The 23295-nt window shown below is 44.5% G+C and overlaps 1 protein-coding gene across 1 annotated transcript in view; it reads left to right on the forward strand.

Annotated features, from left to right (window-relative positions):
• The first annotated feature begins 3394 nt into the window (after positions 1–3394).
• LOC147109766 (histone-lysine N-methyltransferase PRDM7-like) overlaps positions 3395–23295 on the forward strand; it is a 38954-nt gene continuing 19053 nt past the window's right edge. The window contains exons 1-4 of the mRNA XM_086002366.1: positions 3395–3530; positions 3921–3992; positions 13856–13993; positions 19576–19847. Coding sequence (XP_085858492.1) covers positions 3395–3530; positions 3921–3992; positions 13856–13993; positions 19576–19847 — 618 coding nt within the window. The remainder of the gene's footprint in view (positions 3531–3920; positions 3993–13855; positions 13994–19575; positions 19848–23295) is intronic.

A 23295-nucleotide genomic window follows, 5' to 3' on the forward strand; every position in this document is an offset into this window, starting at 1 on the left:
CACCTCTGAGTCACAAGGTTGTGGGTTCAAGACCCACTCCAGGGACTTGAGCACAAAAATCAAGGCGGACACTCCAGTGCAGTACTGAGGCAGTGCCGCAGTGTCGGAGGTGCCGTCTTTCAGATGAGACGTTAATCCGAGGCCTCGTCTGTTCTCTCAGGTGGACATAAAAGATTCCATGGCACTATTTCGAAGAAGAGCAGGGGAGAAATCCCCGGTGTCCCTGCCCAATATTTATCCCTCAATCAACATAAAAATACAGATTATCAGGTCATTATCACATTGCTATTTGTGGGAGCTTGCTGTATGCAAATTGGCTGCCGCGTTTCCTACATTACAACAGTGATTACACTTCAAAAAGTACTTCATTGGCTGTAAAGCACTTTGAGACGTCTGGTGGTCATGAAAGGCACTATATAAATGCAAGTCTTTCTTTCTTTATTTACATAAATAAGCAAGATATTGCGTTAATCTGATTTGAATGACTACTGCTGTGGTGGCATTTTCAACATAGTGCATCTCTTGCTCATTAAAATACCCTCAATTATTCAAAATAGAATTACTTTACTGAAATCCTTTATTCCAGGACAAATACCTTTACTGGATTCACTATGAGCTTCAGTTTCACAAACCAAGGTGCTCGTTTCTATTCTAATCTTTTGAACTGAAACAGTCTCTTCCTTAGCTGAAGCAGTTTCCTCAGTGAAGCCTCAGAAAACTTCATCTTCAGCCACTTTGAAGTGGGACACAATCTGTGACGGGGTTTTTTGGTTCTGAAATGCAGAATGTGAGAGTGAAAATGTACCTCACAGCACCTGAAGTAGACAATAGCTGCCTCAGGACTCCCTGCATTACAAGTCAAAGCAGTTGTCTATTGTTCCTCTCCATTAGTTATTGTAGGATATTTAATAAACAGAGCTACCCAATTACCCAACTGGGGAAATGCAGTTGTTCCCCAGTGTAGTGCTTAGCTACACACATCAGATCATTCCCTTCTTTGATACTGTACTGTACTGATCTGAGCAAAATATGGTAAACATTAACCTCAGCACCCTTTTGCAAGGGAGGGAATAAAATTAGCCAGGATTCAAAATTGAATTTGTCTGGGCTTGTCGTACCACACATGGAGAAAAGTACTTTAGATTCAAACCAATTTGCACACAGAACATTCTTCTTGAAGTAAAAGCTAATTGCTCATTCATGAAGCATCACAGCTACAGAAGGTTAGTCAGAGGCAAGAGCCTACGAGAGGAAATCAATGGAGGATCTAGAAGCAGATACAATTTTCTTTAAAGTATCTGCCATGGTTGTCACCAAAATTAAGGCCGGATGTTTCTTCAGCCCTGCGTCACTGGACATTGTGTTTCTCATATCTAGTTCCCAACATCAGAATTGCAATTCTTGATTACAACAGGAAGACAAACCTTGAGATGTTAGTGCAGCAGCAGTGACCAAGGAGCATTGTCTTCATGAACCAGCTAGACTCATATTATGGAGCCTCATGGGCAACATATCAAATTCATACCATTAATTTGCAGTTATTTCAAGCTGCTGATTTTCACAGATTTTGGGATGCTGGTGGAGGATTTATCCACCAACAGCGCTAAGAGACCTTTCCAACTCTCTGGGCCATGAATTTCAAGGACAAGTAACCAAGAATGAAATAGAAATAGAAAGAGGACCAAGTTGCCAGGCACCATGGACTGTAAATTGGGCTCTCATGCAGCAGAATGAAAAAGAAAAATTGTTTGCTAGAAATCTGAGATAAAGACAGAAAATGCTGGAAGTGTGTAGCAGCTCAATTCGTGTCTGAAGGAGAAAGACTGGTTAATGTTTGGGTGGGAACTTGTATCGATATATCCTTCAGATGCTGACAGGCCTGCCGTGATTCTCCAGCAGATTATTTTCATCTTGAAATATTAGTCTGTAAGAATTTCTGTTCACTTTGAATTACCTTTCTGGTATTCTCGTTCTTAGTCTTCTTGGTACCTTCATTCTTAAAGAGAGGCTTAAAGAATCTCAACTCTTAAAAAAAGAAAGACATCTGTGTGATTGAGATAATCTCAGATTTCAGTTTATTTATGGTAACAGCATGAAGATTCTAAAAATATCTTGTTTAGTCAGGTCCAAAAAAGAATCAACATATTATGCAGATAAAAAGTAAAGTAAAATTACACAAGTATAAGGGAAAATGTGATCAAACAATTTACTTATATTTCCAGCTCTCCAAAACTTCAAACTAACTGCCTGCTGACAAAAAATATGTACTAGCTGCTGGCCAAACTGGTTATATTCAGGGTGTTAAAAAAGCACATTTAATACTTTAACAAAGAAAACACATCCAATTTACTTGGTGGGTTTTTCACAAGAAGTTTAGGCGTCCACTCCTCATCCAAGTCGGAGGTGAGATGAGGGGAGATTTCAAATGGAAACCAGAAAGAAAATGCTGGAGAAATGTATTGTTTGTAACTTGAGATGGGGAAGATTCAGCTGCTCAGTCCCAAAAGATACCAATCACATTAATACTGTCAGTAGGGAGTGGCTGAGTTCCCCAGTGTTTAGATTGGATCACTAACATTAATATTGAGCAGGGAGACCATTTGGCCCATCGAACTTATCCTTCCAGTAGAAACTTAAGATTCTCTTATCACAATATCTAACCGCTTAAATTAATTCATTTTTGTTTTCTGCCTCTACTACTCTCCCCAGGTGACCATTTCAGGTACTGATAATTCCTGCTGTGACCTGAGTTCTGAACTTCTCTTTTACCAGGTTTATCCTAGTCTTGTAGTTACAATTTAACTGAAAGTACTGCTGTGAATTTGCCTTTTCTATTCCATTTAGTACCTTAGGTATGATCAGAGACTGAGCAAACCTCCCAAAACATGAGGCGTGATCTGATCGAGGTGTTTAAAAAGAAGGTCCACCACCATCTTCTCAAGGCAACTAGGGATGGGCATTAAAGGTGGCTTTGTTAGCACTGACCACATCCTGAGTAAAAATAAAAAAGGGAATTGATAAGATAGCTGATTTCCCAGAGTCATTTTTCCAATCGGCAAGTCTGTAATAAAGGGACATCTATTTAAAATTAAAACTAAGCTTTTGAAAAGTTAATCCAGGAGAAAATTATTAATAGAAAATATTGTGGGAATATGGAGTGCACTACAACAGGAGACCATTGATGCAGAATTTATTCAGGTATTTAAAAGAGGATAGATACTTGGGTTGTATGGATATTAATTGAATGGAGAATTATGGGGAAAATGAGGTTAAAAGAGTAGATCTACTATAGTTAACAACATGGTGAAGCTTGCTGAATGGTCTTTTGCTGTGTACCTTGAAGTTACCAGACTGATCTCAACTATGACGTTTGGGTGACTGAGGATAATGTCACATGGAGGGGGAGGAATCGGAGGCATTCACTATGGGTGTCCTTGAACAACTGGCTCAAAAACAGCAGTACCGAAAAACCAGCTGTAAGGTTTTTGTGTACAATTGGCTATGGAATGTTGCATGTGTGCATAAAGAAGGTAAGGAAGAATAATTTAGAAAAGGAGATGGTGTGTGGTATCATTTTTAGCCATTTTGTTTTTCCTTTCCAGACATCCTCTGTAGCATGGTAGCACCAACACTGATTGTAGAAGGTCTTGAGACAACTTTCCTTCAAGACATTTCAACATCATGCTGCCACGATATTGATGGCTTCCAATAAAGGCTGGCTGTGCCGGCCCATTCAAGTGGTGTGGAGGATATTCTTTTAAAGATTGGCAGATCCGACAGGGTAGCTAATCTTACAATTGTAGTTTGTGAAGATTACAGATAAAATGCCTAGATGTATCAGAAATTACATTCATTTTATGTCTCCAGATTCTAGAGAAGCTGAAAGACATTGCCGTTTATCTTTCCAATTATCTTTCCAGCAGAGCTAATTAAATGGGTTGGCATCCGTTATAAGAAAGTGCAGCAGAACTATGAAACCATGCTTGCAATAGGTTTGTACAATATCAATTATTTTCTTGCTTTCAACATTTCTCTCTTCCTCTTCTGAACACTCTGATTCGTACTGCCATACAATTCTTCCAATATTACACCCAAGTGGATATTCTCCTCGTATGTGGTTAGACATTTTGTTTGGGATTTTACATTTCCCCACTCCTGACACATATCAGGAACACATATCAGGAAATGCAGCATGCCTAACCTGTGATTCGCTGAATATTAATTTACTTGCCTTGAAAAAATCCTGCCTGACTGTATGTAGGCTTGTGATGTGGGGACAGCGCAGCTGATCCTGATCTCACCTGACTATCAGAACACCGCCTGTTGTACCTGTGCGGTTTTTCTCCCACTGTTCATACAAAACTACTAAATGATTGTCATTAAAAACTAAATGAAGAATAAAAACAGTAAATATTGGAATAAGGGAGGAAAGCTCTACATCTCAGAAGCCATCAAGGACCTTTCTTTCCCTCGGTACTGAGAGTGACCGTCAGCTGTCACAAATGTAAATCTCCTTCCTTTGGACTCTCCAATGGGTCCAATAGGGATCAGTGCCATAAAAATCTGGGAGAACAAGACTCTAAGAGAGCATGGGTCTGAGTGCTGTGCTCCCAGCTCCCTAACATAACATAAAAGCTCCTTTTCGTCTGATCAGTCTGGGCTGGATTTAAATCCAGATGCCATTGATGAAAGGAAAGCCTCTGTGCTGCTCTTACCTGATATTATTATAAAATGGTTCGATTCAACAGATGCCTTACGTTAGTAAGTTAAGTCAAATTAAATACAGGCAATTATCAACTGAAGATGAGTGGAATATTTTAATTTTCACAGGATTGAATGTACCAAATCCAGCATTCATGTCAACACTTGTCAGTCGGCGCCAACCCCGTGACTAGTGACTCGGATGAGGAGTGGGTGCCTAAACTTCTTGTGAAAAACCTACCAAGTAAATTGCATGTGTTTTCTTTGTTATAGTATTAAATGTGCTTTTTTAACACCCTGAATATAACTGTTGTGTATGTAATATGTGTGCTACTTTGAACCTATGGACAGGACTGCACTACTTGTAGGGCGTAGTGATACGCAGTACCACTCCTGGCCATAGGGGTATAAATAGTACTGTGGGTACTGATCTCCCCTCAGTTCCCGCCTGTGGGCCTGAAGTAAAGACCTACGTGCAGTCCCTACCTCCAACCAGTAAAGACCTGTTTGAGTTATACGTTTAAGTCTTTGTGTTAATTGTTCAATACAATACACATACTTAACACTGGCGACGAGTCGGTTCGAACCCTGTGGCAGTTATTCCACGGCGGCTTCGTCCAAAGACAGGACGTTGAAGAGAGGTTTCAATCCTCAACACCCCACTCAAAACTGAAGGGCAGCAGAAATCCTGACAGCTTCCAGCGACTGGAAGCGACAGGCATTAGGACCCTGAAGCCTCCATAACCTCGTGGGTAAGCCAGAGCCCGGGAGGGAGCGAGCAAGAGCCGCGCGATCGGGTGAGCCAGAGGCCGGGAGCCGCTTCAAGTGCGAGGCGCAGCGCGGGCCAGCGATCGGGACCAAAGATAAGGGCCGCACTCGGACTGAAAGGCGCGGTGGCTGCAGAAGCTCAAGGTGCGAGAGCTGCGGTGCACAGCGCGGGCTATCGATCGCACAGAAGATAAGGGCCGAGAGCCGCTTCGGCCGGGAGCCACTTCGCGATCCAGCGATCGCATCCGCTGATAAGGGCCGCACTCGGGCGATCGCGGCGAAGATAAGGGCCGCACTCGGGGGCTGAAGGGAGACGGCGTCGGGGGACGGGTGAAGACCGCCAAGCGCGGGAAAACCGCCATTTTGTGGGCGGAGGACGATGGCAAGAGCGGGAAGCCGCCATCTTTGATAACAAGTAAAGAAAATAAAATCTGAGAAATTGCAAATCTACAATGCCTAAACACGGGAATATTAGCACCTTTGATAGTGACCTCGAAGATTGGGCGATATATGTTGAAAGAGTAAAAAATTATTGTAAGGCCAATAAAATTCGTGACCAAGATAAAGCTCTAACATTATTAAATTTAATGGGTGCGAAGACATACGGGCAAGTGAAACACCTGTTATCACCAGATGAACCGGCGGATAAGACGTTCGATGAGATTGTTACTGTCCTGAAAGATCATCTAAACCCCACGCCGCTGATGCTAGCGGAAGGATTTAAATTTTACGACAGAAGGCAGCTACAGCATGAAAGCAATGCTGAATATTTGCTGGAATTGCGTAAATTAGTGAAATATTGCCAGTTTGGAACGGGACTGACAGATGCACTACGAGACAAATTTGTGTGTGGTTTATTTAAACAGGATACACAAAAGCGACTGCTCGAGGAGAATGAGCTGACACTTGAGAAGGTGGTCACTATGGCAGCAGCACACGAAGCCGCAGCGAGAGGCACGGCAGTAATGCAGCTACGGTCACCGGAGCTCAGTGCACACAAATTGGGTGTGAGTTCTGGCAAATGTTATCGTTGTGGAAAGACAACGCATGATCAGAACCAGTGTTGGTTTAAAAACCAAGAATGTAGAACTTGTGGTAGGCTTGGACATATAGCTAGAGTATGCAGGTCAGGGAAGAAGACCAGCAACAAGAAGTCACCGCAAGGAAAATACGCAAAGGTACACAAGGTGACCGAACAGGAGTCCGATTCAGACGCTAGCAGTAATGAACTGGCTAGCTTAAGCTGTAATGAACTGGCTAGCTTAAGAGTACTCAACGCTGGTAAGGGTGCAGACCTCCAGACAATTTGGGTCACTCTTCAGATAGAAGGAGTCCAAGTAAAACTGGAATTGGACACTGGATCGGCATTGATGGTCATAAATAAGAAAGATTACGGAAAGTTATTCCAACATATTCCCCTACAGGATACGGGGATTATATTGAAAACATACACGGGGCAAAGAGTGTACCCCATCGGGAAAATAGAGGTTGCAGTGGTCCACAAGGGCGAAGACAGTCAAATAATGGACTTATATGTGATATCTGAAGGAGGTCCTCCACTACTAGGATGGGAGTGGATTAGGAAAATGATTATGGACTGGCATTTCCTACAAACAATAACGAGTGAGAACTCGGTGAAGATAGTCGGCCCAGACTCTGGAACGGATGATGGTAAGCCCAACTCAGGTGCAAAAGACAAAGTTTCAGCACAGAATTCCACTGAGCAACAACAACATAGTTTAACTGTGGATTCTGAGTCTGGCAAGTCTACTGATGTGCCCATTTCTGAGGGACACCGGGCTCGAACTCAACTCCATTTCAAACTACAACAGCAATTAGAACAAATGCTTCGCCGTTTTGAGCAAGAGTTGAATGCAACGAAAGAGTTCTTTGATATAGAGTTGGAGAATCTGGAAAGACAACATAAGCAGCTGATGGAGAAAATGGAGCAGGAGCACACAAAACGTCTGATGTCAGAGGAGTTAACGGTCAGCCAACTCCTGCATATGCTGAAGGACAGGACTCTGAAATGGGAAAAACTTGAACACGAACTTCAATATTCAAATGAAAGGGGTTCGGAGCTCTCAAAGGTTATTGGAAGAGCTGAGGTGGCAACACAGACTGAGATGACTGCAACAGAGCAGCCCTTGGATGCCAAAAGTACGCTGACTCACGTCAACGTAGAACAACAGACCGCTGAAACAGCTGCTCCGGTAGAGGGATTGAATAGTCCAATCAATCAATCTCCAAAAGAAGTTGAAGTAGTAAAATCTCAAATGAGGTCATTAGTAAACGACTTGCTGAAAGCCCAGAAAAAGCTGGATGAAGAGGTACGCATGAAGAAGTCTCTTCAGGAAAGATGTCTGGACTTGGAACAAAAGCTGGCTAACGCCCAGCTGGGTATGGAGGAAATAGAAGACCCTCTCGCTGGCCAAGATCAGGATGACACCGAATATTACTATGTCCTGTCCTGCCCAACTTGTAACTTCGACTCCCACCATACAGAAATCATGGAGGAGCACCGAAAGTCTACGGAACATCGGAAGAAGGTGGCTCTACTACGGAAAAAGGAGGAAGAGAAGGAGGAACTGCACATGCAGCTGGCAGCTGACAGTGGAGCCCAGAGAGTCTCCAAGAAGCAGAAAAGGAAAAGTCGAAACAGAAGATGACCCATCTGAACCATTATTACCTCTACCAGATCACACACGTGGTCCCTCCGAACGGAGCCAATTCAGTTCGGAAGTTCAAACTGTTAAATCCATGGAAGGACTATTGAATGAGTCACTCCAGCAACGTGAACCGACTACACCACAGAGATTGAATCTGTGAACTGTTTTCCGCAGAGACTGAATCTGTGATCTGTTTTGACATGAAGTTATCTATGTATCTATGTTATTCTGTTATGTAAACCTGAAGTTATATGTTAAATGGGGAGATGACTGTAAAGCTAAGAAGGGAGGAATGTTGTGTATGTAATATGTGTGCTACTTTGAACCTATGGACAGGACTGCACTACTTGTAGGGCGTAGTGATACGCAGTACCACTCCTGGCCATAGGGGTAGAAATAGTACTGTGGGTACTGATCTCCCCTCACTTCCCGCCTGTGGGCCTGAAGTAAAGACCTACGTGTAGTCCCTACCTCCAACCAGTAAAGACCTGTTTGAGTTATACGTTTAAGTCTTTGTGTTAATTGTTCAATACAATACACATACTTAACAATAACCAGTTTGGCCAGCAGCTAGTACATATTTTTTGTCAGCAGGCAGTTACTTTGAAGTTTTGGAGAGCTGGAAATATAAGTACGATAGCAAAATACTGCGGATGTTGGAAATCCAAAATAACAACAGAAAATGCTGGAAAAACTCAGCAGGTCAGGCAACATCCATGGACAGAAATTTGAGTTGACGTTTCAGGTCGAACCCTCCTTCAAAACTGGAAAGAAAAGATAGATCGGAGGCAGGGCTGCGATCGGACAAAAAAATAAAAGAAACAAAAGAAGTAAAAAAGAGACAATAAAAGGTGTTAGAAGCTAGATGAGATGGTAATAGGCTAAAATTAGGTGTAAAGTGTACTGGCAGGGCAAAGGATAGCTGCCAGGTGTGAGAGTGAAACAAAAGGAAAGGTGGGGGGGGGGTGGGGAAAGGAGTGGAAAAATTACAAGAAAAAATGAAATAGGGGCCGAGGTTATGATCTGAAATTGTTGAACTCGATATTGAGTCCGGAAGGCTGCAGAGTGCCTAATCGGAAGATGAGGTGCTGTTCCTCGAGTTTACGTTGAGCTTCCGTGGAACAATACAAGAGGCCAAGGACGGTGAGGTCCGAGTGGGAATGGAGCATTGAATTAAAATGACAGGCGACCGGAAGCTTGGGGTCACACTTACGGACTGAACGGAGGTGTTCCGCAAAGCGGTCACCCAATCTGCGTTTGGTCTCCCCAATGTAGAGGAGACTGCATCGTGAGCAGCGAATACAGTATACTAGATTGCGAGAAGTACAAGTAAATCGCTGTTTCACCTGGAAGGGGTGTTTGGGGCCCTGGACAGTGGGAAGGGGGGAGGTATAGGGGCAGGTGTTACATCTCCTCCGCTTGCACGGGAAGGTGCCAGGCGAAGGGGAAGGGCTGGTTGGGGTGATAGAGGAGTGGACTAGGGTGTCTCAGAGGGAGCGGTCCCTGCGGAATGCTGAAAGGGGTGGGGAGGGGAAGATATGTTTGGTGGTGGGATCACTTTGGAGGTAGCGGAAATGCCGGAGGATGATCCGTTGAATGTGGAGGCTGGTGGGGTGAAAGGTGAGGACAAGGGGAACCCTATCGTGGTTCCGGGAGGGAGGGGCAGGGGTGAGGGTAAATTGTCTGATCATAAATATAAGTACATTGTCTGATCACATTTTCCCTTATACTTGTGTAATTTTTCTTAACTTTTTATCTGCATAATATGTTGATTCTTTTTTGGGACTGAATAAACAAGATACTTTTAGAATCTTCATGCTGTTAACATAAATAAACTGAAATCTGAGATTATCTCAATCACACTGATGTCTTTCTTTTTTTAAGAGTTAAGATTCTTTAAGCCTCTCTTTAAGAATGAAGATACCAAGAAGACTAAGAACGAGAATACCAGAAAGGTAATTCAAAGTGAACAGAAATTCTTATCAGTCTAATATTTCAAAATTCAAACAATCTGCTAGATAATCACGGCAGGCCTGTCAGCATCTGAAGGATATATCGATACAAGTTCCCACCCAAACATTAACCAGTCTTTCTCCTTCATACACGAATTGAGCTGCTACACACTTCCAGCATTTTCTGTCTTTATCTCAGATTTATATTAAACAATTTTTCTTTTTCATTCTGCTGCATGAGAGCCCAATTTACAGTCCATGGTGCCTGGCAACTTGGGTTCTATTTTTATTTAAATTTCATACTTGGTTATTTGTCCTTGAAATTCATGGCCTGGAGAGTTGGAAAGGTCTCTTAGTGCTGTTGGTGGATAAATCCTCCACCAGCATCCCAAAATCTGTGAAAATCAGCAGCTTGAAATAACTGCAAATTAATTGGAACATGGACATCAATTTTATATGTTGCCCATGAAGCTCCACAATATGGATCTAGCTGGTTCATGAAGACAAAACTCCTTGGTCACTGCTGCTGTACTAACATTTCAAGGTTCCTCTTCCTGTCATTGTAATCAAGAATTGCAATTCTCATGTTAGGAACTAGATTTGAGGGGCAAAATGTCCAGTGATGCAGGCAGCCCTTAATTTTGGTGACAATTCAATTTCAATTTCAATTTTATTGGTCACATAACTAAATACAAGGGCCTAGAAATTCAGTTAGGGGTGCCCAGCTGGCTAGCGCCCAAAAGTTAGCGCTGGGCGCGGAGCCATTAGCGACCGTCAGATATTCGGCTTCAGCGCCCCAATCCGGAACCGGGCACTATTCCAGGGTGTGCCCGCCTCCGCTTGGGGCGCTGAAACTGAATGTCAGCGCTCTTGGCGCCGCTGCGCCAGCCGCTGCGGAGCGGCAGGCTGCGGTACTGCAGGCCTCCTCCTTCTCTTAAGGGGGAGCTGCCTGCAACAGGGAGATCGCCGCTGGAGAGTGCCGGCAAATGAGCCCGACACCTCAGAGAAGTGCCGGGTTCGCGGCAAGCAGCCGGCAGTGCTGCGGGGGGGGGTGGTGGAGGAGGCCGGGGAAGGAGGTGCGGGCAGGCGGCCGCTGAAAAAGCGGCCGGCCGCACCTCCACCTTAAAGCGCCCCACTAAGGCTAGAGTATGGCTCCGTTTTCTGGTCGCTGTTTGCGGCCGCTGCGGAGGAGGCGGCCGCAACTAAATATGGCGATCGGGCCGGTCTCGGGGCGGAACCGGGGCACTGCGCACACCGATGACGTCATCGGTGCTGGCGCAGCGCTAACGGCTACCGCCGCCAATACCGCTGCGCTGAATATCAGCGCAAACTCATTTTTGGCGCAGAAGCCCTCTTTAGGCGGTAACTGGCCGCAAAGCTGGCAGCGCCTTGATTAATTTCTAGGCCAAGAAGTGTAATCTAGTCAGTGAAATGCTTTTTTCTTGACAAGCCGAGAGCACCAAGCAGCATGAACACTTAGCTGCCTGGTACGCACGGAGCTCGCAAGGACGGCAGCCATCTTCATCGGCGCCAGCATGGCAGGTAGTTTAAAGAAAATTGTATCTGCTTCTAGATCCTCCATTTATTTCCTCTCGTGGGCTCTTGTCTCTGACTAACCTTCTGTAGCTATGATGCTTCATGAACGAGCAATTAGCTTTTACTTCAAGAAGAATGTTCTGTGTGCAAAGTGGTTTGAATCTAAAATACTTTTCTCCATGTGTGGTACGACAAGCCCAGACAAATTCAATTTTGATTCTTGCTCTTTGCTGAGATTTGGCAATGGGGCAACTCCACTGGGCTTCAGGGTTCCCAGAAATAAAATTAGTCAGGGTCCCTGCTCTTGATTGCTGTGTTTTGAGCTCTGCTGAAAAAGTACGTGTGTGTAGAGTTAGAGGAGACCCTGATCAAGTTGTGCTTTGGTGCCTCCTGAATCTTGAGTTGCCTGCCAATACTTGCTATCTAGACACATGGACAAGGCACAGGAAAACAATTAGCACCTTTAGAACTGTAATTCAATTGCTTCAGGAGAGCGAGGAGAAAATGGGGAAGGCAAGTATCATAGCTGACAGGTACTTATTCATACAGTTAATAACTTACCTCTCATTTTGTTTTTGTATCCTAAATTTCTGTGTACAGCCTTCAGAAACACAGCTGGTGGAATGGATGTGCTAAAGTTAGGAAAGATAATTCCATGTTCCACAGAATGAAGATCATTGTTTCCTGTTGCTTGTGTGCATCAGCTGAAATTCAATGTTAGTTTTTAGGCACTGTCAAATATTACCTCTCTTTTAGGGATTGTGTGTGGCGTGGGAAGACCAGAGGTGAAGGAGTGAAAATATGTGTTGAATCTCCTCCTCTCCCATTTTCCTGAAGGCACTGATTCATGAGTAGATATGTTTCCTTAGTCTGTCCTGACTTAATGGGCAGCCCTGTTGGTATTTGTTAAATGGCTGTTCTTCATGCGTTAGGCTCTCATTGTTGGAGAAGGTCAATCCTGTTTTCATATACACGCACACAGACCTTTCCAGAAGTGATGATTAGTTAGCAATCACTGGGAATCCTGGCTAATTTTATTCCCTCCCTTGCAAAAGGGTGTTGAGGTTAATTTAATAGGTTTACCACATTTGCTGAGGTCAGTACAGTACAGATTCAAACAAGGGAACTATCTGATATGTGTGGCTCAGCACTACACTGGGGAGCAACTGCATTTCCCCAGTTGGGTAATTGGGTAGCTCTGTTTATTAAATATCCTACAATAACTAATGGAGAGGAACAATAGACAACTGCTTTGACTTGTAATGCAGGGAGTCCTGAGGCAGCTATTGTCTACTTTAGGTGCTGTGAGGTACATTTTCTCTCTCACATTCTGCATTTCAGAACCAAAAACCCCGTCACAGATTGTGTCCCATTTCGAAGTGGCTGAAGATGAAGTTTTCCGAGGCTTCACTGACGAAACTGCTTCAGCAAACTTTCAGATCAAAAGATCAGAATAGAAACGGGTACCTTGGTTTGTGAAAGTGAAGCTTGTAGTGAATCCAGTAAAGGTATTTGTCCGGGAATAAAGGATTTCAGTAAAGTATTTCTATTTTGAATAATTGAGGGTATTTTAATGAGCAAGAGATGCTCTATGTTGAAAATGCCACCACAACAGTCGTCATTCAAATCAGATTAACGCAATATCTTGCTTATTTATGTAAATAAATAAATAAAGACTTGCATTTCTATAGCTCCTTTCATGACCACCAGACGTCTCAAAGTGCTTTACAGCCAATTAAGTACTTTTTGAAGTGCAGTCACTGTCGTAATGTAGGAAACGTGGCAGCCAATTTGCGTACAGCGAGCTCCCAAAAGCAGCAATGTGATAATGACCTGATAATCTGTTTTTTATGTTGCTTGAGGGATAAATATTGGTCAGGGACACCGGGGATAGCACCCCTGCTCTTCTTCAAAATAGTGCCATAGGATCTTTTATGTCCACCTGAGAGAGCAGACGAGGCCTCGGATTAACGTCTCATCTGAAAGACGGCACCTCCGACAGTGCGGCACTGCCTACAGCACTGCACTGGAATGTCCGCCTTGATTTTTGTGCTCAAGTCCCTGGAGTGGGACTTGAACCCACAACCTTGTGACTCAGAGGTGAGAGTGCTACCCTCGGAGCCACATATCTTCAGCATCTCATGTTCAAAAAAAACAAGCTTTACATGCAAGAATATTAAAACTAATTGGTTCAATTTTTGATCATGATTTTCTGGATTTATTCCACAGTTGTCTGTACTGGAAAGATCTTGTGTTCAGCAAATGAGGAAACCACCAAAGAGACTGAAAGCAGAAGATACTGTTTGAGAAACAGAGAGAGAAAAGTTTACACTGAAGAAAGGGAACTTTGTGATGATGATTACCTGTGTATGTGCAAAGTAACCATTTCCTCAGGGCAGGAATAATTATTGGGTGTTTTGGTGTGATGACACAGGGGCCTTGGTAGGCCAGGGGATTGGTGGAGCAAAGCAGCATGTCAGAGTGGTGGGATAGGAGTGCAGGCCTCTATTTGCCCACAAACAGGCACCGAATTTCCTTTTTCATGAAGGAATACAAATCACAAATATGATCCCCAAACTATTGATAATAATTCTGGAATTCTCTCATGAAATATTGGCCCAGTAATTCCTCTCCCAACGCGTGAGTACGGACGGGGTACTCACGCGTGTGCCCGGAGGAATTGCCGGTTTTCAGCATGCACAGCGCATGCGGGGAAAACCGGCATTTCCTCTCCTCTGACCCAAGGGCTTAAGAGGCTGAACGTGTGCGCGCAGGAGTCTGCGCGTGTGACTTGGATTTCCTTTATTTTTAGAGAGTTGCGCATGTGTAAAGGCCTCCGGTTTTTACTCATTGACAAACCGCACGTAAGTACTTAGTTTTACAGGTAAGTGGTCTATTAATACAATTTATACATTTTTTTCCCACAGGTTTATTATTTTTAAAGAATTTACAGTAAGGTAAGTTTCGTTTTAGCCCCGATTTTTTATATAATAATTTTTTTCAAATTTTAAAATTATTGTTTAAAATAGTTTTTTACAGTTATTTATGGTTCATTTAAGTAGTGCAATGTTTTTTTAAATTTTCTTTCAAGTTTAAGTAGTGTTTTGGGGCCAGGAGTTTTCATGAGTTTGACAGCTCTTACTGTCAAACTCATGAATGAACTTTTGCAAACTCCCATTGGTTGCCCTGTGCTCACGTGATCCCAGCCGGCTCATCGCACTAAGTACGCCGCTGGGTCACGCATGCACAGCGCAGCAGGACCTCAAGCGGGCCAGTGAGAGGAAATGCAATGCGGGCCACGATTCAAATGTCAGCGCGCCGGGTAAGTGCACATCGGGGGCTTGCACGCGCGGCAAGCTCCCGATCCTAATTTCAGGGCCATTATATGAATTTCAATAACCATAAACTAATGGCCCCTTATTACAGCATCCTATAGCAGCCTACAGCAGGACCTGGAGAACATCCAGGCTTGGGCTGACAAGCGACAGCTAACATTCAAACTTATGAATGTCAAGCAGTGACCATCTCCAAAGAATTGCCGATGCAGCCAGAGTTAAGTTGGGAGTCAACATGGCTTGAGAAGGGGTGTGTGGAGAATATGATGACATAACTGAAAGGGCAAATTTGAGAAGTGGCATTGTCCCCTAGCGTGATTTGCCTGATGGTTTAGAGGAACTTTGCTTACTGGATATGCAGGTTGAAACTCATTCAAAGAATGAGGAAGCTATAACCTATAGGAAGTAATTCAGCCTCCTTGTGCAAAATTCCCTTCCTGCCCACTCCTAATCTTGTCTGGTGTTGTACAGCTTAGTTTTTGCATTGCTGTTGTGAATTGAGGTCAGTACTGCCTTCTTGGAGTTAAGAACCGAACATGTTGCCCAGAACAAGCCCTTGTATACAACAGAGTGGGGGAAGATCTGACTGGCACTGGGTGTAATTTTCATAGAGGGAAGATGCCCCAAGTGTTTATCCCAGCTGATAGATCACAGAAATATCATACTTGTGTGTGCAGACCGAATTGCAATCAAACAATGAGGAAGATCAAATCTACGATAGGTAATCTATCCTTTCTCAGTACTAACCCCCTTCACCTTCATGAACACTGAATAATGAATATGGAAGGGAATGGGTGACCAGCAGGCAGAGTAAGAGGCGCAGGCAGGTAGTGCAGGAATCCCCTGTGGCCATCCCCCTCTCAAACAGATATACCACATTGAATACTGTTGGGGGGGATGACTCATCAGGGGAAGGCAGCAGCAGCCAACTTCCTGGCACCATCAGTGGCTCTGCTGCACAGGCTGGGAGGAAAAAGAGTGGAAGAGCTATAGTGATAGGGGACTCAATTGTAAGGGGAATAGATCGGCATTTTTGTGGCCGCAATCGAGACTCCAGGATGTTGTGTTGCCTCCCTGGTGCAAGGGTCAAAGACGTCTCGGAGCAGCTGCAGAACATTTTGGAGGGGGAGGGCGAACAGCCAGTTGTCGTGGTGCACATAGGCACCAACGATATAGGTAAAAAACGGGATGAGGTCCTAAAAGCAAATATAGGGAGTTAGGAGGTAAATTAAAAAATAAGACCTCAAAGGTAGTAATCTCAGGATTGCTACCAGTGCCACGTGCTAGTCAGAGTAGAAATAGGAGGATATTTCAAATGAATACATGGCTAGAGGAATGGTGCAAGGGGGAGGGATTCAAATTCCTTGGACATTGGAACCGGTTCTGGGAGAGGTGGGACCAGTACAAACGGGACGGTTTGCACCTGGGCAGGGCCGGGACCGATGTCCTAGGGGGAGAGTTTGCTAGTGTGTTTGGGGAGGATTTAAATTAAAGTGGCAGGGGGTTGGGAACCTGAGCAGGGAGACAGAGGAAAGGGAAACAAGGAAAAAAGCAAAAGACAGGAAGGAGAAAAACAAAATTAGAAGGCAAAGAACTCAACGGTTTAAATCAAACATGGTCACAGTAAATAATAATTCATATAGGTCTGAGAGCGTTAAAAAAACAAGCCTGAAGGCTTTGTGTCTTAATGCAAGGAGTATTCAGAACAAGGTGGATGAATTAGCTGCGCAAATAGAGGTAAACGATTATGATTTGATTGGGATTACAGAAACATGGCTCTAGGGTGGCCAAGGCTGGGAACTCAACATCCAGGGGTATTCAATATTTAGGAAGGATAGGCAAAAAAGAAAGGGAGGTGGGGTAGCATTGCTGGTTAAAGAGGGGATTAGCACAATTGAAAGGAAGGATATTAACTCTGATGATGCAGAATCTGTATGGGTAGAACTGAGAAATATCAAGGGGCAGAAAACATTAGTGGGAGTGGTATATAGACCTCCAAACAGTAATACGGAGGTTGGTGATGGTATTAAAAGGGAAATTAGAGAAGCATGCAGTAAGGGCACAGCAGTCATCATGGGTGACCTTAATTTACATATAGATTGGGCTAACCAAATTAGTAAAATTACTGTGGAGGAGGAATTCCTAGAATGTTTACGGGATGGTTTTCTGGAACAATATGTCGAGGAACCAACCAGAGATCAGGCCATCTTAGACTCGGTATTATGTAATGAGAGAGGATTAATTAGCAATCTTGTTGTACGAGGCCCCTTCGGTCAGAGCAATCATAATATGATAGAATTCTTCATTAGGATGGAGAGTGAAGTAGTTGACTTGGAGACTAGGGTCCTGAATTTAAATAAAGGAAACTACAATGGTATGAGGCGCGAATTGGGCAGGATTGATTGGGGAATGTCACTCAAAGGGTTGACGGTGGATAGGCAATGGCAAACATTCAAAGACCGCATGGATGAACTACAGAAGTTGTTCATCCCAGTTTGGGATAAGAATAAAACAAAAAGGGTGACTCAACCGTGGCTAACAAGGGAAATTAGGGATAGCATAAGATCCAAGGAGAGGGCATATAAATTGGCCAGAAAAAGCGGTAAACCTGAGGATTGGGAGCAGTTTAGGATTCAACAAAGGAGGACAAAGGGATTAATTAAGAAGGGGAAAATAGAATATGAAAGTAAGCTTGCAGGGAACATAAAAACTGACTGTAAGAGCTTTTATAGATATGTGAAGAGAAAAAGATGTGTGAAATCAAGTGTAGGTCCCTTGCAGTCAGAAGCAGCGGAAGTTATAATGGGGAACAAAGAAATGGCAGACCAATTAAATGCATATTTTGGTTCTGTCTTCACAAAGGAGGACACAAATAACCTCCCAGAGATGTTGGAGAACATAGGGTCTGATGAGAGGGAGGAACTGAAAGAAATCAGTATTTGTAGGGAAATGGTGTGAGGGAAATTGATGGGATTAAAGGCCGATAAATCCCCAGGGCCTGATAACCTACATCCTAGGATACTTAAGGAGGTGGCCCTAGAAATAGTAGATGCATTGCTGATCATCTTCCAAAATTCGCTGGAATCTGGAACTGTACCCATGGATTGGAGGGTAGCTAATGTTACCCCACTATTCAAAAAAGGTGGTAGAGAGAAATCGGGGAATTACAGACCGGTAAGCCTGACATCGGTAGTGGGGAAAATGCTAGAGTCCATTATAAAGGATGTAATAGCTGAGCACTTGGAAAACAGTGACAGGATCGGACAAAGTCAACATAGATTTACAAAAGGTAAATCGTGCTTGACTAATCTACTGGAATTTTTTGAGGACGTAACTGGGAAAATAGATAAGGGAGAACTAGTAGATGTGGTGTATTTGGACTTTCAAAAGGCTTTCGATAAGGTCCCGCATAAGAGATTAGCGTGTAAAGTTAAGGCACATGGGATTGGGGGCAAGGTATTGACTTGGATAGAGAACTGGTTGGCGGACAGAAAGCAGAGAGTAGGAATTAAAGGGTCTTTTTCCGAGTGGCAGGCAGTGACTAGTGGGGTACCGCAGGGATTGGTCCTTGGACCCCAGCTATTCACAATATACATTAATGATCTAGATAAGGGAACTAGATGTAATATCTCCAAGTTTGTAGATGACACAAAGCTGGGTGGACGTGTGTGCTGCAAGGAGGATACCGAGAAACTCCAGTATGATTTGGACAGGTTGGGTTATTGGGCAGAAGCATGGCAGATGCAATATAACGTGGATAAATGCGAGGTTATCCACTTTGGTGTCAAAAACAGAAAGGCAGATTATTATCTGAATGGCAATAGATTGGGAGAAGGGAAAGTGCAACGAGACCTGGGTGTCCTTGTGCACCAGTCGCTGAAGATAAGCATGCAGGTGCAGCAGGCGGTGAAGAAGGCAAATGGTATGTTGGCCTTCATAGCGAAAGGGTTTGAGTATAGGAGCAAGGATGTCCTGCTGCAGTTGTACAGGGCCTTGGTGAGACCACACCTTGAGTACTGTATGCAGTTTTGGTCGCCTTATCTGAGGAAGGATGTTCTTGCCATGGAAGGAGTTCAGCGAAGATTCACAAGGCTGATCCCTGGGATGGCAGGAATGATGTATGAGGAGAGATTGGGCCGATTGGGCTTATACTCGCTGGAGTTTAGAAGAATGAGAGGGGATCTCATCGAAACTTATAAAATTCTGAGAGGTCTGGACAAACTAGATGCAGGTAGAATGTTCCCAATGGTCGGAGAGTCCAGAACCAGGGGTCATAGTCTAAGGATAAGGGGTAAGCCATTTAGGACAGAGATGAGGAAGAATTTCTTTACCAAGAGAGTAGTGAACCTGTGGAATTCTCTACCACAGAAGGCGGTTGAGGCCAAGTCTTTAAATATATTCAAGAAGGAGTTAGATATATTTCTTAGAGCTAAAGGTATCAAGGGATATGGGGAGAAGGCAGGTACGGGGCACTGAGTTTGGACGATCAACCATGATCTCATCGAATGGCGGAGCAGGCTCGAGGGGCCGAATGGCCTACTCCTGCTCCTATCTTCTATGTTTCTATGTTTCTATAAATCCTGATCCATCTTTAATTTGTATTTCATGTGTTAGTTTGTGAAGACTGCGAGACATTTTTTATTGAAGAATGCCCTGTGCATGGTCCTCCAGTGTTCATAAAGGACACGGTGGTCGAATTCAGTCAGCCAGACAGAGCACGTTTAACCCTTCTGGAGGGTCTCAGCATAGTGATTTCAAAAATTCAAAAAGCTGGTCTTGGTGTATGGAATGAAGGGCAGGTTATTCCCACAGGCGTTCACTTTGGACCCTATGAAGGAGTAGTATCAAATGAAGAAGCAGCTGCTGTCAGTGGGTATTCATGGGCGGTAAGTGACTACTGTCGTTATCAAGTTCCTTATTTTACAAAAAAGTTCAGGACTTATTGGAATTTATTTTCTATAAATTATCCAAGGTTCCCATTCCTGGTTGCTAATCAGCGAGTCCTACTGGTAAGTAGACAGCGAGTGAAGACAGAATTAGTCTTTGCTGTGAAGCCTCTTGTGTTCAACTAACCTATCAACACATGGAAATGTTCACAAATGAAGAATAGATTACTGGGTGTGTTTATTGTTGGGCTGGCAGCAGCCACGGAACTACCCGAACAGACATGCCTCAATCTGACTGAAACCCACCAAACACCACCACAGAGGGAACAGTTGCAATTCACCCCACTGAGACCAAAGGTGTATCAAAGTTCACAGCGCCTTCCCCACAGCTGATAGTGTCAGTGTTGAGAGAAAACTCCGCTCCCCACACAGACAAAAATCCTCTCACGACGCTGAGGCAAAGTCAGACTCACAACTATTTATAAAAACTCTGCCACCCACCCCGCCCAAGCTGAGGCAGCATGTTCACACACTGAAACGAAATCCCTCACTAGAATTCCTCCCCACCCTGCTGCCCGCCAGCTGAGGCAATTATTGAATTCCGTGGCCGCGAATTTTGAAGTTTTAGCGCTCGCCGTTCAGGCCCGTTTTGCTTAAAAATCGTGGCCGCCTCGCTTTTATCGGGTCCTGCGATGGCCGCCATTTTGGGAAGGTCGGTAGTGCTGCTGATGCCTGTGCGCACTCCAGATATTTAGAAGATGCAGATCGTGACATCAATGAGTGTGGAATGCTGGTTTGACACAATATCTGCCATTTTTGACATTGCCACTCCATTTTACGCCCTCTCCCAATCGCGACCAGCTGACCATACGTTCAGCAGCAGGAAGGACCTCCCAGCACCGCTATTTAAAGGGATCATCAACAATATACAGCTGACTTGCTTTTTGATCTGTCCTGGCTCTGTCACAGTTTGTGCGACTGTTTGGAGCTTTCTACAGTTATTTAATGTTGCTGAGGTGACAGAAAGCCTTGCTACTCATTTAAAGGCTTCTGCTCACACTTGCTCCCAGTCATGGGGTCTCTACTTGCAGTCCCCCTCACGCTCGAGTATGACGGAGATGGAGTGGAGGCAGCGAAGAAGAAGACAAGATGCTCGCAGAGGGAGAACGAGGAGGGCCAGGAGGTCTTGCACAACCAGGGTCTTCCAAGAGCACTTCTACCTGTGCTTAAGCCAGGGGCATTGTATTAGGAGGCTCCGATTCACCAAAGAGGCAGTCACAGATCTCTGCCACCTCCTGCAGCCAAACATGCAGCCTCAGAGCAGAGAGGCTCTCCCAGTGGCCCTGAAGTCACCGTGGCCCTGAATTTTTTCACCAGTCTGGACCGGGAGATATAGCTAACATCTCCCAGTTTGCTGGGTCATCGACCTGAAACCTTAACTCTGTTTCTTTACAGATGCTGCTTGATCTGCTGAGATACGAGACTCCCAAAGCAAGCGCTCTACTCGGAGCTCCAACATGGCAAGAGAGCCCCAGGTGGGCAGAGGAAATGCTTCAAGGACACCCTCAAAGCCTCCTTGAAAAAGTGCAACATCCCCACCGACACCTGGGAATCCCTGGCCCAAGACCGCACAAAATGGAGGAGAGGTATCCGGGAAGGGGCCGAACACCTGGAGCAAGCGGAAGCCAAGCGCAAGGAGCGCATGTCAACCCAAGCACCCCACCCACCCGCCCCTTCAACCACCATCTGCCCCACCTGTGACAGAGACTGTAGGTCCTGCATTGGACTCATTGGTCACCTGAGAACTCATATATAATATGGAAGCAAATCATCCTCTGTTCCTAGGGACTGCCTAAGAAGAAGAAGAATTTCCAGCATTTTCTGTTTTTATCCCAGTTTGCTGTCCATCGCTGCAACCAGGAGGTCACAGAGGCTCTCTATTCCAGGAGAAGGGACTTCATTGTCTTCTCTCTGAACAGAGAGAAGTAGGAGGAGCGCGCTATTATGTCCGTGTATAATTGAGATACGGACTGCAGGAGTTGATTATAACAAGTCTTTACTGAATGGAGACAACCTGGAAGCTGAAACTACAGAAGCCTGCTAGGGCCTTTTATACAGGGGTGGTCACTGCTGGTACTGCAGTCTGAGACCAGTTATTCCCTTAAAGGTACATACACAACAATTCCTCCCCTTTTAGATAAACAGTACATAACATTCATTTAACAACTAAATAATAACTAATTACAAATACAATTACGGTTGCTAGATACATTGGTTGAAGTTAAGCAATTATATGTTCAGTCTTTGAGGAGGCTTCCTGATTCTGTCTGGATAACGCCTCTTTGGGATATCAGGTTCTTCTGGCAAGGTTGCGTCGGGATCAATGTCGTTGTTTGGTTCGTCTGCTTCCAATATCACCGATTCTGCGGTAGATGCAATTGGTACTTCGGTTTCACCGCCAGGTGTATCAGATCGTGGTGTGGAGTTGACGTTTTCCACTGACTCTAGAATCTGGTCAGCATGGCGTCTTACAATGCTCTCTCCAACGTCCACGGTATACATTAGAGGTCCTTGCCGTGTACAGATCATTCCTGGCTGCCATTTCTCTGTGCGGTAGTCCCGGGCCAAAACTGGTTGACCTATCTTAAAACTCCTGGTCGGACTTTCATTCATATTCTGAAACTGCCTGTTCTCCACATCTCTTCTGATGTTTGGCTTAACCAAATGCAAGCGGCATCGTAGTCTTCGATTGAAGAACATCATGGCTGGAGCTTGGTTGGTAACCGCATGTGTCGCATTCCGGTAGGCAAACAAGAAGTTATCCACCTTGTGTTGTAGGGGTATATCTTCATTACACATTGCCTTGACAGCCTTCTTGAATGTTTGAACAAACCTCTCGGCCAATCCATTAGTGGCTGGATGATATGGGGCGGATGTGTAATGCTTAACACCATTGTTCTTTAAGAACCTCCGAAACTCTTCAGACACAAACTGTGGTCCATTGTCAGAGCAAATCTGTTCAGGCAGCCCATTCCTGGCGAATATGGTTCATAAGACTGTGATAGTTTTTTCTGTGGTGGTTGAGGACATTTTTATTACCTCTGGCCACTTTGAATGTGCATCCACCGCAATTAAAAACATCGAGTCCATAAAGGGACCAGCAAAATCAATTTGTACCCTTTGCCATGGAGATGAGGGCCACTCCCATGGATGTAGAGGGGCTTGTGGTGGGGCATTTTGGACCTTCTGGCATCCTGTACAGCTCTTGGTCATCTCTTCGATTTCTCTATCGATTCCCGGCCACCACACAAACGCTCTGGCTAAGTTCTTCATTTTTACCCCTCCCAGATGACCCTCATGAAGCTCATTGAGCACTCTATCCTTCAACCTGGGTCGAATTACTACTCTGGATCCACACATCAAGGTTCCTCTGCACACTGACAGCTGT

The sequence above is a fragment of the Somniosus microcephalus genome, chromosome 12 (assembly GCF_052327205.1).
Source record: "Somniosus microcephalus isolate GS21.2 chromosome 12, FLI_Smic_1.0, whole genome shotgun sequence".
Taxonomy (NCBI): Eukaryota; Metazoa; Chordata; class Chondrichthyes; order Squaliformes; family Somniosidae; genus Somniosus; species Somniosus microcephalus.